General features: G+C 39.3%; 2 protein-coding genes across 2 annotated transcripts in view; one reads left to right on the top strand and one right to left on the bottom strand.

The window, feature by feature from the left end:
• Window positions 1-495: 495 nt before the first annotated feature.
• On the bottom strand, window positions 496-12,144 carry LOC124595683. Its single transcript, XM_047134541.1, has 2 exons — window positions 11,904-12,144; window positions 496-1,400 (listed from the first exon to the last, which is right to left on the bottom strand). Exons 1-2 carry the CDS (start codon window positions 12,058-12,060, stop codon window positions 844-846), a joined length of 714 nt encoding a protein of 237 aa, XP_046990497.1. The 5' UTR covers window positions 12,061-12,144; the 3' UTR covers window positions 496-843.
• A 1,070-nt stretch (window positions 12,145-13,214) lies between these two features.
• LOC124596073 (thioredoxin domain-containing protein 15) overlaps window positions 13,215-17,394 on the top strand; it is a 53,197-nt gene continuing 49,017 nt past the window's right edge. Inside the window, exons 1-2 of the mRNA XM_047135058.1 lie at window positions 13,215-13,364; window positions 14,086-14,231. Of these exons, the coding sequence (XP_046991014.1) occupies window positions 13,319-13,364; window positions 14,086-14,231 (192 nt within the window). The 5' untranslated portion in view covers window positions 13,215-13,318. The remainder of the gene's footprint in view (window positions 13,365-14,085; window positions 14,232-17,394) is intronic.

Genomic DNA, 17,394 nt, shown 5'->3' with positions numbered 1-17,394 from the left:
CCATGAATCATTGTCATCCATAAAAATTCCATTGTCGTTTGGGAACATGAAAACCATGAATGGCTGTAAACGGTCTCAAAGCAGCCAAACATAATCATTTCCAGCAATGATTGGTTTCAATTGGACAAAAGGATCCAGTCCATTCCATGTAAACACAGCCCACACCACTATGGAGGCACCACCAGCTTGCACAATACCTTGTTGACATCCTGGGTTCATGGCTTCAAGGTCTCTACACCACACTCAAACCCTACCATCATCTCCTACCAACTGAAACTTGGACTCATCTCACCAGGCTGTGATTTGTTTTCAAGCTCTATGCAAACACTGCTGCTCTCAGTCATTAAGTACAGGGCACTGTTTGTGTATTCTCAGCACACTTGACACTGTGGATCTCAGAATATTGAATTCTCGATTTCCGATATGGAATGCCCTATGCATCTAGCTCCAGCTACCATTCCACATTCAGAGTCTGTTAATTCCTGTTGTGTGGCCATAAGCACATCAGAAACCTTTTCGTACAAATCACCTGAGCACAAATGGTAGCTCTGCAAATGCACTGCCCTTTTATTCCTTGTGTACATAATGTTACTATCATCTGTATTTGAGCACATCACTATCCCATTACTTTCGTCACCTCATAATGTAAACAATGGTTACAAGTTAAAAAGTAACAGCTGCTCCATATCCTAAGGTAGAATGTAATTCTGCTTGAAGTGTATTCACAAGAAGCATTGTCGGATTTGAGGGGAAAACCGTCACCATCGATCTTGTAGCAGTGGATGATTAACTCTGTGTAGTGGCATAAATTTGTTAACTAGATGCAGTCTATGATGAGGAAAATCACGATGTATCATTCTCAGCTTCATCCAGCTGCTCATTCAAAAGCAACAGGAATTTTGCTTTCAGGTCTCTCCTACGCCTGTCACTAAGTTTCTTGAAATCAGGGAGGATGGATTGAAAAAACATCCAGTCAGCATCACCAGCTGATGACGCCCAGTTTCTCTTCATTTCATTAAATTGTTTAATTTCCAGCCAGTCAGCATATACTTTATGGGCATCGCTGTTGCTGGCTTCGGCTTTTCTTTTAGGAGGAGTTGATTGTAGCACCACATCACAATCAACCAAATCACACATTTCTTCCGAAATTTCACAACTTTCCATTTCCTGATGGTCTGTGGTGGTCAGCGTTGCATTTGAAGCTGCCATGTTGTCTTCATTTTCCTCAAGTGGAGATACATTCCCAGAAGAAGGAGCCCCTTTCATGTATGGGTGAAGAAATGAGAGGTGGGGGGCCAAATAATATGGTTTCTTTAGCCTTCCCGATCCTGATTTCAAAGGTTTCAATGACCTTCCAAAAGCAGTGCGGATGTTTTTCCATCGGTCACGACAAATCTGTTCTGAAAATTAAGGCAAAATAAAGTAAATACAAAGTAGGTGCATGTTTAAAAATTACTTAAGATTACATTTGTTTCTATAATGTAAACACTTGTCAATTATATTGACGATTACTTAGCATACATGTACGATGTAGAAGTGATGTATATTTTCCAATATCTGTTATTACAATATTTAATTTCTGATGTAACCCCACAAATATTCATTCATTATTATTGCAGGTATTTGGCTACAAGAAGCAGCTTTCGAGACCATCATTTATGGTTGTCCTAGACCAAAATATTTGAAAAGTTACTGCAGATCAGTACGCTGAACTGTGAAATCTGCCAAACTGGGTCAGTGCTGTGTCCTCCGAGTCTTTTGCAGTGGCTTACTTCAATAAAAGCTGAGTCGCTTCAAATAACACATTGAGCCTACAATAGCTATCTTTGTCATTGTCCTCAGAAGTTAAAATAACTGACTACAGGAGCTGGCATGATATTCCGCTTTTACAAGTATGGTAGTAGCATCTAAAAAACATGATGAATTAATGGGAGCAACAATATGGAGCAGGGCAAGGAAGAGTGAGGGATAGCAGGGTAAGGGTGGCAGAGAGGAATCAGTGCTGCCTGGCAGAGCATGCAGGGACTAGAGGTGGCAGGACAGGGCTGATAAGTGCAGTGTCAGGAGGCTGTGGGGGAAGGAATGGGAGAGCTTTTCATTTTTCTCCTCATCTCCCTCCTCCATCTGCCATGCAGCACCGATTCCTCATTCCTCCCCCCCCCCCCCCCTCCACCTGTACCCTGCTATCCCTCCCCCTCCCCTCTTGCCCACACTGTTACTCCCATTCAGTGTGTTTCTGTTACAGTCTGGGTGGAGTGGTTGGAGGTAGCTATGACCTGTGTGAGAGGTGTGTGTGCTTGTGAGAATGTATGTGCATTTTTCTTTTCTAAAAAAGGTATTGTCCAAAAGCTTATTCGTAATAGTCTTTTCATCGTGCCTGTCTGCAACTACATCACTTGGTCTTTGTGTCAATGTATTTGCAGCTGCCTACTGCTAGAGGGCTCCAAATTGTAATGTATAGCATGACGGTGTGTAATGTAACTATGTCAGTGCATGTTGTAATCTATTTTTGAATTCTAAGAGTTTGTCTATACATGTGGCACCCTCTCCACGTTACAATGCGAGACCACACAGCCACTGATCATCCTCCATTCAGACCCAACTTGGCCCCAACTGATTTTCATCTATTTCCATAACAAAGAACACCTTTGAGGACTTCACTTTGATAGTGAGGAAGCAGTGCAATCACAGGTGAGGTTGCTCCACCAACAAAGTCAAACATTCTGCAATGATGGTATCAACAAGCTGGTCTCTCATTGGGAGACGTGTTCATTGTCAGGGTTACAAAATAAATATGTAGACATGAAGAATAAAGATGTAGAATGTCAATTTGTTGTCTTATTTAAAAATCTTTCCAAGTTTTCACATAAAAAATTTGAAGGCATTACTTTTCAGCGTGTTCTCATATTTATATCTGTTCTCTAGGCAATGTTCAGCCTGGCTGACTTCACACATTCCCTTTGTTTAACATGTCATGACTGCTCAGCACAAAACTCAGAAATCATTCTAACAGTTTGTCCTTTGTAAAGACTACCACATTTGCAGGGGACACCATACATGCTAGGAACTCTGAGACTTATGCTGCCTTTAATGGGGCATTACATCTCAGAAGCAGATAAGTGAAGCAACACTGGTTTCAGTCCATGTTCCTGCTGCATGCTAGTCACTGCCCCACTGTATGGAAGGAATGCAGCTAGCTCAGCCTCTTCCACCAATTCAAAAGCTGTCTTTCAATGGTGGAACTTGAAAGTTTTTACTATCTCTCCTTAACTGTCACCATTCTCCCTGAACACGTGTCTCAAATGCTGAAACTCAGACTGTGCATGGTCATCACCCAAAATAATCTTTGCCTAGTGTACTAATTTGTTCATGACTGCTTTCTTGTGTAAAGGGTGGTAAAAGTCACTATTTTTTCAAGAACCAGTCTTATACACTGAATGACCAAGCCAGCCTCGTGCTTTCCACTCAGCTCAAACAGCTAAGAACATAAGCTGGCCATCCCTCTCCATCTAAACAGTGACTTAAATGTTAGGCTGGACACTGTTCATGTGGCTGATGAACTGCTTCAGTGCATTTTCATCACGAGCCCATATCAAGCAATTTGGATGCAGTCCCACAGAGTTCGAAGCTTGCACCTCAAAGTGCTCCATGAAGAAGTTCAGGAAAGATGGAGACAGTGGGCATCCCATTACTGTGCCCCGCATCATCTCATAACATTCACAGCAGTACAAGTAGTACATTGTCATTAAGGCACAGCAGAATACCTTTAGAGTAAAGGAGGATACTGAAGGCCCAAAAATGTTCAAATGTGTGTGAATTTCTACGGGACCAAACTGCTGAGGTCCCTAGACTTACACACTACTTAAACAAACTTAAGCTAAGAACTGAAGGCCCAAAGATCCCGCTTTTCTTGTATCAGCACCCCCATAAAAAGTGACAATGTCCAGACTAACCATTACATCATTCCGGCCTATCTTTATTTTCCTGAGGGTAACGAAATGCTGTTCAGTGTCTTCAGTCCACACTAACTACTGGTCTCAGAGGAATGACTTCATCTGTATGTTCAGCAATCCATAAAGTGTGGCATTAATTTCTTCAACATTTCTTTTGGCATGTGAGCTACCTTTCATAACTTCCCTACCTTTCTGTGATAGCCCGTGTTGATCGAGACTAAGCTGCCAGAATGAATCATCCTTTAATAAATTAGCACCTTCAGATGACAGACTTAAGTGTTCAGGACCACAGTGGCATTTCCAGTGTTTTCTGGTAAGACAACCAAGTCCTCTTTCTCACACAATAAAATGAGCACTCATGATGTATTAAACAAAGGGAACTTGAGAACTTATCCAGGACTTCCAGGTAAGACATCCTGTGAAATATTAGTAAATGCCTTCTCTGAAAACTACCTGGAACAAACAGTTAGGAACACCACTCATGATGGAAATATACTGGGTCTGTTGGCAACAAACAGACCTGACCTCTTTTAGGATCTTCACATCAAAGCTGATATCACTGATCATGATGCAGTTGTGGCAACAATGATGACCACAGTACAAAGGACAACTAAAGTAAGCGGAAAGATATATATGTTCAATAAGCTAGATAAAACATCAGTAGTGTCATATCTCAATGAGGAACTTGAAACTTTCAGCACAGGGCAGGAGCACGTATAGGAACTCTGGCTCAAATTTAAAAGAATAGCTGACCACGCACTGGATAGGTACGTACCCAGAAGAACAGTTCATAATGGGAGGGACCCACCATGGTATACAGTCACTGTAAAGAAATTTCTTTAGAAGCAGAGATTACTGCACGATAGGTGTAAAACAAAGCCTAGGGCTATAGACAGAGAGATACTGAATGAAAAACGTTTGGCTGTCAAGAAAGCAATGCCTGATGCCTTCAGTGACTATCATAGCAGAATATTGTCAAGTGATCTTTCAGAGAACCCAAGGAAATCCTGGTTGTATGTAAAGGCTGCCAGTTGCACCAAACTTACAAGGGAACCTCCCCATCGCACCCCCCTCAGATTTAGTAATAAGTTGGCACAGTGGATAGGCCTCGATAAACTGAACACAGATCAATTGAGAAAACAGGAAGAAGTTGTGTGGAACTGTGAAAAAATAAGCAAAATATACAAACTGAGTAGTCCATGGGCGACATAAGCAACATCATGGACGAAGTGTGCTTAGAAGCGCCATGGTCCCGTGGTAGCGTGAGCAGCTGCTGAACGAGAGATCCTTGGTTCAAGTCTTCCCCCGACTGAAAATTTTACTTTCTTTATTTTTGCATAGTTATTATCTGTCCGTTCGTTCATTGACATCTCTGTTCACTGTAATAAGTTTAGTGTCTGTGTTTTGCGACCGCACTGCAAAACCGTCCGATTAGTAGACGAAAGGACGTGCCTCTCCAATGGGAATAGAAAACATTTGATCGTAAGGTCATAGGTCAACCGATTCCTCCACAGGAAAACACATCTGATATATTCTATACGACACTGGTGACGGCATGTGCGTCACATGACAGGAATACGTTGTCGACCCACCTAACTTGTTCACTTGGCGAATGGGTAAAAAGATTCTTCTACCTTGCCCGATTTAGGTTTTCTTGTGGATGTGATAATCACTCCCAAAAAAGTGATGAAAACATAAGAGTTTGTCACATAAACTGAAAATAAAAAATTAAAATTTACACTTGATGGAAGATTTGAACCTAGGACCTTTCGTTCCGCAGCTGCTCACGTTACCACGAGACCACGGCGCTCCTGTGTTCCTATTGTCCGTATTGTTGCTTATCTTCCCTTGAACTACTCAGTTTGTATATTTTGCTTATTTTTTCACAGTTCTACACAACTTCTTCCTGTTTTCTCAATTGATCTGTGTTCAGTTTTTCAAGGCCTATCCACACTGTGCCAACTTATAACTAAATCTGAGGGGGGTGCGATGGGGAGGTTCCCTTGTTAGTACCCCGTCCCTAGCGAGTAGCAAAAGCAAAAGCTGAAATGCTTAACTTTGTTTTCAAATGTTCCTTTACAAAGGAAAACCCTGGATAACTGCCCCAATTTAATCATCAAACCACTGAAAAGATGAATGAAATAAATATTATTGTCAGTGGTGCTGAGAAACAGCTGAAGTCATTAAAATCAAACAAGCTCCGGGCATGATGGGATCCCTGTCAGATACTATAGTAAATTTGTGACTGAGTTAGCCCCTCTTATAAACATAATCTATCGTAGATCCCTCAAACAAAAAAACCCTGCCCAATTCTAGGAAAAAAGGCACTGTCTACAACCATCAACAAGAAGGGTAGTAAAAGTTATCCACAAAACTACCGTTCAATATCCTTGGCATAGGTCTGTTGTAGAATCTTAGAAAATATTCTGTGCTCAAACATAATGAGATATCTTGAACAAAATGACCTCCTCACTGCCAACCAAAATGGATTTCAAAAACATTGATCATGTGTAACCCAACTCACACTTTTTCTCACATGACATACTGAAAGCTTTGGATCAAGGCAACCAGGTAGATGCAGTATTTGATTTTTGAAAAGTATTTGACTCAGTATCGCACATAGGCTTTTTGTCAAAAGTACGATCATAAGGGGTATCAAGTGAAATTTGTGAATGGATTGAGGACTGTTTGGTAGGGACAACACAGCATGTTATCTTGGATGGAAAGCCATTGTCAGGTGTAGAAGTAACTTTGGGTATGCCCCAGATAAGTGTGTTGGGACTCTTGCTGTTCATATTGTATATCAATGACTTTGCAGACAATATTAACAGTAAAATCAGGCTTTTTGCAGATGATGCAGCTATCTATAATGAAGTACTCTCTGAAAGAAGCTGCATAAATATTCAGTCAGATGTTGATAATATTTCAATGTGGTGCAGAGTTTGGTAACTTGCTCTAAATGATCAGAAATGTAAACTTTTGCAATTTATAAAAAGAAAAAGAAAAAAATTGTTCCAGCATAAAGTCAAGTGCCGGTATGCCAGGCAGAAACGTTAGAGCAGAGAGGGCTGTGAAGAAGATGTCAGCCAATAGAATGCTGACTGACCCCTCACTAGGACAACACGAGACAACAGTGGCATCTACACGAAGAGGACATAAGCACCACGCCGCCTGGCCACGGCCCAGTTGTAGACAAACCATTCAACAAGCTTTACAGCAACAACTTAGGAATTGTATTGTTTCACTTGTATTAGGAGTTGTGTATACCGAGGAGATTTTCTTAATTTGTTTGTCGCCCACTGCTTGCAACACCTCATTGTAAATTTCTCAATGTTAAGTATTGTCATTTATCTTACTGTACTAAAAACTCATTAATACGATTTGCTTGGATTGTTGTCTAGCAATCTGAGAAAGCAGGTTTCCTAGGCACCTGAGTCGTGGCCCCTTATATCAATCTTGTCTACAGTGTGCATATCGGGAGAATGACTCACGCCTGCAAAGTGACAGATGGTCTGAAGCAGGTTCAGTCAAGCACATAGTTATTTTCATCTGCTAGAGGACAGTAGCAGACAGGACTGAACAGGAAGAATTATGATGTAGTTAAGAATCTTGACCACCAGAGTCCAGCAGTGTACAGAGACATTCAATAAACAGGTCAATAAAATGTTTTTGTGAATTGTTCTGTTTATTTCTTGAAGGCTTTTTTTGTTTATTTATGTTTGTACAGTTTTGTATATGCCTTTAGTGGTGTGAATGTGGTCTAAAGTAAATATGTAGATCACTGGTCTACTGGTGAATACTGTACGAACTAGTGTGAGAAAGTTTTAAGGCAGTGTGAATGCAGGCGACAGGGAATTTTGTATCACAATAAGTTAAGTAAGTTTACAGTAAAAGGAAAGCTAATAAAGAGCAAATTTAAAAAAAAAAATAAAGAAAAAAAAAAAGTATAAACAAAATGTTAAATGTTTATTTTGGGAAAAAGTACAGTTCGAAAGTGTGGAATTTGTTGATTGGTTAATCATGAAGAGTGCAAACTAACACAGGAGGATAATGTTTTTCTATTGGCTTTAAAGAAAATTGACCTATCAAACGGAGTATTCTTCACACGTCTTTTTTCTTGGAAATATAGAATGCTGACAGCAGTCTAAGGGAGTCGGAGCCAAGCCTTTCAATGGTATGATCATGCATAGTATGAGCTCCAAAGGAAGTTATAATTTGCCATTTTAGTTGTGCTACATGTTTCAAAAGTGTTTTAGAGTGAAGGCTTATTTATATTCCAGTGTACTTTTTTTTAGAAATTATGGATTTTTTTAAGTAATTCTGTGTGTCAGAAAAGACAGTAATTCTGCGTGGCATATTGAGCAGATCGGTGACTATAATCTTGAGCACATTAGACACCGATAAACTTAATAGTATGGCGAGCATCTTCATTTCAGAACAATCCGTGCTTAGTAGCTGTTCAGATTTCGGGAAATACATTACCATAAACTCATTCAAAATGAGAACATTTCAACATATCCAAGGGCATTATTGCTGCTAAACTTTTTATAATTACATTCAAAGTAACTAACCAGTGATGTGTAGAGTAACAGCACTGACAGATGGAGCACAATGTGCTGGAACAGCCTCCTCTTATTGCTATGAGCAGCTATGCAGAGCTGCAAACCTGCTGATGATGGTGCTCTGGCAGCACAGATAAGAAAACTGCTTTTCTCGTCCTGTGGTAGTTAAACTACCAAGCATAAACACAGTCTAATGGCACTGTGCTTGTGTTCATACTTTAATAATAAAAAAGAAAATATACAAGCTGGTTTATTATTCTTTCCTTCGTTCCAAAACTCAATGTTTATGTAGTAGATAATAATATAGGCCTCTCAGGTTCACATCCTCTCCTTTAGCTAACAGCGAAAAAAAATCTACGTTTGACAGATGCTTGTCATATGGAGTAGTCTTGATTTGCCAGACCATTAGCTCATCACAGTACAGTCTCACTTCTGTGACAACACACTACTGAGCTACCGTACATTTATAAAATACTAAAATGAGTTACTTTATGATCTGCACAACAATCCAACATTCTCTGGCTGCATACTGCAGCAAACTATATAATGAATATTTTTTGTATTATTGCGCTGACGAGTGTTTACTTGCAACAACAGAGCAAAATACACAAAAACCGTTCAAATAATTCACAGGTGTCCAGTGCACGTGTAGTACCACCAGCGGTAGGGAGTATGCTGTGCGTCTTCCCGATTCATATTCTCTTAGGTCCCATTCAACTCTATCGTAATTCTGACATCGTCATGGTATCCAATGATTAAAGTTTTATCTGTTCGTCGAAGCAGCTGACGACAAATTTCATTCCAACCTAAATTTTTAAGTGACAAACTGAGGCTTGCACAATTTGTATGCCTGCAATTAATGTTTTCAGAACCTTAAATGAGGGCTCACCATAGCTAACACTTGGCTTAAGAATCATGACAGAAGGTTGTATACATGGAAGAACCCTGGAGATACTAAAAGGTATCAGATAGATTATATAATGGTAAGACAGATTTAGGAACCACGTTTTAAATTGTAAGACATTTCCAGGGGCAGATGTGGACTCTGACCACAATCTATTGGTTATGACCTGTAGATTAAAACTGAAGAAACTGCAACAAAGGTGGGAATTTAAGGAGATGGCACCTGGATAAACTGAAAGAACCAGAGGTTGTACAGAGTTTCAGGGAGAGCATAAGGGAACAACTGACAGGAATGGGGGAAAGAAATACAGTAGAAGAAGAATGGGTAGCTTTGAGGGATGAAGTAGTGAAGGCAGCAGAGGATCAAGTAGGTAAAAAGACGAGGGCTAGAAGAAATCCTTGGGTGACAGAAGAAATACTGAATTTAATTGATGAAAGGAGAAAACATAAAAATGCAGTACATGAAGCAGGTAAAAAGGAATACAAACGTCTCAAAAATGAGATCGACAAGCAGGGATGGCTACAGGACAAATGTAAGGATGTAGAGGCTTATCTCACAAGGGGTAAGATAGATACTGCCTATAGGAAAATTAAAGAGACCTTTGGAGATAAGAGAACCACTTGTATGAACATCAAGAGCTCAGATGGAAACCCAGTTCTTTGTATGAACATCAAGAGCTCAGATGGAAACCCAGTTCTAAGCAAAGAAGGGAAAGCAGAAAGGTGGAAGGAGTATATAGAGGCTCTATACAAGGGTGATGTACTTGAGGACAATATTATGGAAATGAAAGAGGATGTAGATGTAGATGAAGATCAAATGGGAGATACGATACTGCTTGAAGAGTTTGACAGAGCACTGAAAGACCTGAGTCGAAACGAGGCCCCCAGAGTAGACAACATTCCATTGGAACTACTGACAGCCTTGGGAGAGCCAGGCCAAACAAAACTCTACCATCTGGTGAGCAAGATGTATGAAACAGGCGAAATACCCTCAGACTTCAAGAAGAATATAATAATTCCAATCCCAAAGAAAGCAGGTGTTGACAGATGTCAAAATTTCTGAACAATCAGTTTAATAAGCCACAGCTGCAAAATACTAACATGAATTCTTTACAGACGAATGGAAAAACTAGTAGAAGCCTACCTCGGGGAAAATCAGTTTGGATTCCGTAGAAATATTGGAACACGTGAGGCAATACTGACCTTACGACTTATCTTAGAAGAAAGATTAAGGAAAGGCAAACCTATGTTTCTATCATTTGTAGACTTAGAGAAAGCTTTTGACAATGTTTACTGGAATACTCTCTTTCAAATTCTAAAGGTGGCAGACGTAAAATACGGGGAGCGAAAGGCTATTTATAATTTGTACAGAAACCAAATGGCAGTTATAAGAGTCGAGGGACATGAAAGGGAAGCAGTTGTTGGGGAGGGAGTAAGACAGGGTTGTAGCCTCTCCCCGATGTTATTCAATCTGTATATTGAGCAAGCAGTAAAGGAAACAAAAGAAAAATTCGGAGTAGGTATTAAAATTCATGGAGAAGAAATAAAAACTCAGGTTCGCCGATGACATTGTAATTCTGTCAGAGACAGCAAAGGACTTGGAAGAGCAGTTGAATGGAATGGATAGCGTCTTGAAAGGAGGATATAAGATGAACATCAACAAAAGCAAAACAAAGATAATGGAATGTAGTCGAATTAAGTCGGGTGATGCTGAGGGAATTAGATTAGGAAATGAGACACTTAACGTAGTAAAGGAGCTTTGCTATTTGGGGAGCAAAATAACTGATGATGGTCGAAGTAGAGAGGATATAAAATGTAGACTGGCAATGGCAAGGAAAGCGTTTCTGAAGAAGAGAAATTTGTTAACATCGAGTATAGATTTAAGTGTCAGGAAGTCATTTCTGTAAGTATTTGTATGGAGTGTAACCATGTATGGAAGTGGAACATGGACGATAAATAGAAGCTTTCGAAATGTGGTGCTACAGAAGAATGCTGAAGATTAGATGGGTAGATCACATAACTAATGAGGAAGTACTGAATAGGATTGGGGAGAAGAGAAGTTTGTGGCACAACTTGACCAGAAGAAGGGATCGGTTGGCAGGACATGTTCTGAGGCATCAAGGGATCACCAATTTAGTATTGGAGGGCAGCGTGGAGGGTAAAAATCGTAGAGGGAGACCAAGAGATGAATACACTAAGCAGATTCAGAAGGATGTAGGTTGCAGTAGGTACTGGGAGATGATGAAGCTTGCACAGGATAGATTAGCATGGAGAGCTGCATCAAACCAGTCTCAGGACTGAAGACCACAACAACAACAACAACAAATGAGGGCTCCTCCATTTCAGTTTCGAATGAAACAGTTTTAGAATACGATTAACGTTTTACAACCACAGGCCAAAATCGTGCGTTTGTTACATGAATTACAAACTGCAACGACAAAGTTAAGGATTTCCAAATGACGATACAGATTCCACAAGTTCTTACCAGTTTCCTTCATTTCAGTTGCTATATTTTTCCAAGCCAAACTCGTCACATCTGCCCTTGAATAAGATTTCATTGTGTGATTCCACAGACAAGGATTTTTTTCAACAAGCTGCACGAAAAAGATCATCTTCGAACACTCTTCCTGTGTGAACGACATATTGACTATACACAGTACAGAAGGAAATATAAAAACGAAGACGTCTTGAATGGACACGTGCGATAGAGCGCAGACAGCCAAGCGCCTTGGCTCTCATCTGTTATCATTTATGTTTAGTACAGGCAGCATGCGAAAAAAAGCAGCTCTGGCGTCGTATGTGACGCGTCACTGCCAACCTTGTCGTGGACACTTATTACGTCTGTTTATGCGGTCAAACCACGATTTACAGCACACTCGAGACATTCTAGAATATTGCTCACGTTTGTAGAACCCGTGCCAAATAAGACTAATAGGGGACACTGAACTTATAAAGTGAAGGGCAGTACGAATGCTCACAGGTATGGATGACCCATAGGGGAGTAACACAGAGATAATGAAAGAACTGAAGTAGTAGACTTCTGAAGGCAGACGTAAACCATTCCGAGAAAGTCTGCTAACACAGCTTCAAGCACTGGCTTTAAATGACGACTCTAGGAATGTATTATATCCCCCTACTTATCCCACAGTAGGGACTGTGAGGGCAAAAATAGAATAATTACAGCACACACAGAGGTATCCAAATAATCTTTCTTCCCGTGCTCCATACTTCAATGAAACTGCAAGAAACTCTAAAACTGGTACAACGGTACAACTGGTACACCATGTAGGTGTAGACAAAAAAGAAGGTATAGCTCGCCATTCATGGCTAAATACAATCTTTAGCTACATTCCACACGCAGCAGCAGCTATCAGATCACAGGCATTAGGCCTCTTCAGTTTGAACCGAAAGTAAACAAAACTGACCAGCGACTACATTCTTCAGGGCAAGCTTCACAAAGTATGCCATGCAGTTCACTTATTTACTTATTTTCGAAGTCTCACAATACATGGGAAATAGTGAAAAACAAAACCAGTCCATTATAATTATCAAGCTATGATGTGGAGCGATAAGATGCAAGGAAATCTTTTTGTTACCGCTTAAAAACAGTCTTGTCTCAAATCGAAAAAATTCTGTGTAAATCTTTTTCATTTTTATTGTATGTAAATGTTACTAATTCTGTGTTTTCTATATTTTCGGTTAATGCAATCTGTCTACTCATAACTGGTTAATGTAATACAGAAAATAACATTTTTGAGAGTGAACACTTGTTATTTGCGGGCTCTATATAACTTATGAAGTTGGCAGTTCCGACCCAAAACTTGACAGAAACAAGTGCAAATTAATCCAGAGTGCAGACGATTGGGATTTGGGAACAATGTTTAGTGGTAAACATTTGGAATGAGTATTGAAGCTCTGTCACTTTCTTCGTTTTTTGTATTATTTGGTGAGTTCATCAAAGTTTTGTCCCGTGTAATGCATGAAGTATGTCTGTTGAACAGTACAGCAGTACGGAAAAGCGCAATTAAATTGCTAACAAAATAGGAAAAAAAAATTTCTTTTCATTGTATCAAAAAGAATACAGAAACTGAAATTTTCTTGTTCACAGAACATAATGTTTTATAGCAGAGCTACGTCCATAAACACAGTGTCTCTCTCTCTCTCTCTCTCTCTCTCTCTCTCTCTCTCTCTCTCTCTCTCTCTCTCTCTCGTGTGTTGATCTCTACTATATATCTATATATGGTGTAGTGAAAGTTCTATTGTTTTCGCAGTCCCCAAGAAAAATGAAACTCCAATTTCTCACTGTAAATAACATTATTTAATAATTTGCAATAGTTCATTGTTTGTTGGCCACTTCACAATCTCACTGAGCATGGTTTCGTTAAACACAAATTATTAACCTTAAAAATTCAGAGAACCCAGCATATACAAAATATGGTGCAGTGTTCTACATAGAATTTTCTGTTTTGCCAATGCAAATGAAAGTGGTATTTATTATTTACTTGTAATTACTAAAAGCTTTTAAACATATTGTAATTTGAAAATATTATTAGTTTTAAACAATGTTCCATAATGTGTAGGCCTGTTGATTTAGTACGACCATCTTTTTGCTAGAAAATGATGTTTCTAAGTATGTCAGAACAAATACTATGCTTTGGAATTTACAGTGTCAGTTGGTGTTTGTGCAGAAGATTTAGGACTTCAGTCTGTTGCTGCTTTGAATAGTGAAGTAGACTCCTTCGGGCATGAAAGTAAATCTGAAGTTTTGCCTCTGCGAGCTACTGTAGTGAGCAAAAGAGTTGCAGAGTTCACGGTAAGAACCTACCTGTTTATATTAATGATTTCAAAGAAATTAAAGAAAGGGATATCTAAGTAAATCTGTGAAAGTTTTGTCCTGTTAATTAGTTAATATTAAAAGCACTACATCCTCAGAATGACAATCCCCTTTACTGTAAGAGTCAGCAATCAAAAGTCACAGCTTTTAGTGCTGTTTCATACTACCCTAATTCTTTCCATTGAGAGAAAAAGAATGACATTTTCTTTGACCTCTGTCTTGATGCTTCCTCAGATATGAGGATATAGACATAGATTTCTATCACTCAAATTCTAGTGACCATAACTAGATGGCGAACGAGTCATATGGGTGGGGGGAGGATAGAGACTATATCACAGTTCATTTTAGCAGACTAAATCATGTCCAATTATGTTGCTGAAAAGTTATTGAACCTGCCGATACTGCTTGTTTACATTGACCAATGTTATCCTTAAACTGGACAAAATTCTTCTGAAATACGAGCCAATAAGTGTAAAATAAATGTCGTATAATGTATTATTGTTTTTCTTCTGTCATCACATTTCTGAACTTTGCAAACTTGCGAATAAACCATCACCTTTCCAACCTAACCTAGAGCTGGGGTACATTACGGTTTAGGCTGTCACCACTATAAAGCTGATAACGTAGAAACAAAATAAATATTGTCAAAGTCTATCTTCTCAGTATTTTGTTCATGTATGACATCGCGCGCCCCAACATCATTCCGTTAGAGATCTGTGCGTGCTTGGAATTTTGGGACTGTGAAGCATGTCATTGGATGAACTTGGATAGCAAGAGTGCATGTGGAGTGCACATGGTGCTTTTTGAGTTAGGCAATAATTTAAGATCCTCTGAATGCTCACCAGTCAATACGCAGAAAGTTATCATGTATGAAGAATATACACTTGGAATGACAGGATTTGGGTCTAGTGCAGCAGGGGATACAACCCGTCGGCTTTGGACAAGGACGTCACAAGCCGCCAGAGAGCAGTTTACCATTTTCGCTTTTGCTGTTATGTTTCAGTTTAGTTTTTTTACTGATTGCTTAATAAAGTGGATCTGTTTATTCTATCTCGTGAGATTTTTTTTTTTTTTTTTTTAAAGTCAAAAAACACTTATCAGCCACTGAAGGGAGCTACAACACTAAGAAGAATCGCTTCTCGATTGGCCACTTGTGACGTCATTGTCCAAAGCCGACGGGTTGTATCCCCTGCTGCACTAGTCCCCAGGATTTTAACTGTAAGTTGTTGAAGAATTCATAAAAAAAGTCACTGAATTTACTGCCCTCCAGGAAGGCTGTCACCCCCAAATTACATTTGTAACAAAGAACGTGTTGGAACCTGATGTAGAATGCTTCATGCTGTTGCATGGAACATATATCGAAAATGACAGGTGGGCAGTGTTCATTGCAATTGACAAAAATATTATATTGAGGACCAAATTGAGTTTGTCTGCAAAGTTATCTGGGTGCTATAACAGGACTACCGTATTTACTTGAATCTAAGCCACACTTTTTTCCGGTTTTTGTAATCCAAAAAACTGCCTGTGGCTTAGAATCGAGTGCAAAGTAAGCGGAAGTTCTGAAAAATGTTGGTAGGTGCCGCCACAACTAACTCTGCTGTCGAATATATGTAGTGCTACAAAGGGATGCTTTGCAGGCACAAAGATAAATACTGGCACCAAAACCTCTGCGTTAGCAAATATATTAAAAGAAAAGGTAGAAGAATGTAAACATTATGCCGTGTATTCTTTCGTATTTGCTGCTCTCTCATTTAAATCCTGTCTGCCTAATAAACTACAAAACTAGAGTGTGACAACAGCAAACGCAGAAGAATATACATATCATTTCATGTTTATATTCGTATTATTCTTATGCTGAATAGTGATACAGTCAGAAATGAAGCACGGCAACTGACTAGATTTTTAAATCTAAAATATCTCTAATTTCTGTGCAGAATGTAATGTACTAAAGAGGCGTCTGCAAAGATTTTCAAACGGAGAAAAATGTTCGCTGAACTCTCGTTCAGAACCTCTTCTATCATACAAAGTCTATCATTTGGTTCTTGTTGATCATTATCAAAGAAAGCAGCAGTGTAAGTAACAACAAATAGCAGTCTATTGCTTTTGTTTCGCTTATGAGAACATTCCTCTCTGTTTTTATTGTAAGCAGCGGTAGCGCGCACAAAAGCGAGCCATGCCGCGAGCGGCTACAAGTCGTAAACACTCATTATCAGAATGCGACAAACAATGCATGACACAGTACAATAATGCATTTTCAGCTTAGAGTGATGTAAACACTTATAACAAAAAGAACGGCACTTATCAGATCAAAGCAAAATAAGCAATCGATTCAAACCAGGCGAAGCATGTGAGAAAGGAAGGGTACCCGTATAAATACGGACGGAGCACCTGACACATAGCAATGGCTATTTGGTAAACCTTAACTGTTAAGCTTACGACTCGAACCAAACTACTGTAGCTGTATTTTCATCCTTTTTACCTAAATTGTGTCTCATGCTACAGTGGACCAACTTTGCTTCGATTTGGAGGTGCGGTCTAAAACTTTTCTCTACCCTTGAATTTAGAGTCTCAAATTTCATGTGCGGCTTAGATTCGGGAACATTTTTTTTTCCCTTGATTTCGAGTCTCATTTTTCAGGTGCAGCTTAGATTCGAATAAATACGGTAGATGAACTCGAATTAATCATCAGATGTTTCTACCAGTCACTAGCATCTGCTGTAATACTGTAGGTTCATTGGAAGAATGTGTACAGTCAGTAGTATGGAAGTACTCCAGTTTACATCTACCTCTAGACTCTGCAAACCACCCTGAGGTACATGGCAGTGTATGCCCCATTGCACCAGTTATTAGGGTTTCTTCCCAAGCCCTTCACCTATGGAGAACAGACGTAATAAATCAGATGTGATGACAGATATGACAAAACACAAATATTTCAAGAAAATAAAATCGAAACAGAAAATTAGAAAAAAAGATAGCGCATCCCCCTCATGACCACAACTTCTCTATTGTATGTAAATAAAGATAGATGTGGAACCTGGAAACCAATAAATTTATTATATTATTATACCTTTCATTTAATCTTTCTTTTCTATCACAATAAAGAATACATAATATAATAGGTTTATTAGAATGAGTTATATAG

This window comes from Schistocerca americana, chromosome 2, assembly GCF_021461395.2.
Source record: "Schistocerca americana isolate TAMUIC-IGC-003095 chromosome 2, iqSchAmer2.1, whole genome shotgun sequence".
Lineage (NCBI taxonomy): Eukaryota > Metazoa > Arthropoda > Insecta > Orthoptera > Acrididae > Schistocerca > Schistocerca americana.
This window is presented reverse-complemented; position numbering and strand designations above follow the sequence as displayed.

Coding starts and splice junctions, on each gene's coding strand:
- LOC124595683 (XM_047134541.1), bottom strand. CDS start 12,060: ATGTCGTTCACACAGGAAGAGTGTTCGAAGATGATCTTTTTCGTGCAG. Junction 1,401..11,903: donor AACTGAAATGAAGGAAACTG/GTAAGAACTTGT, acceptor CTTAATTTTCAG/AACAGATTTGTCGTGACCGA.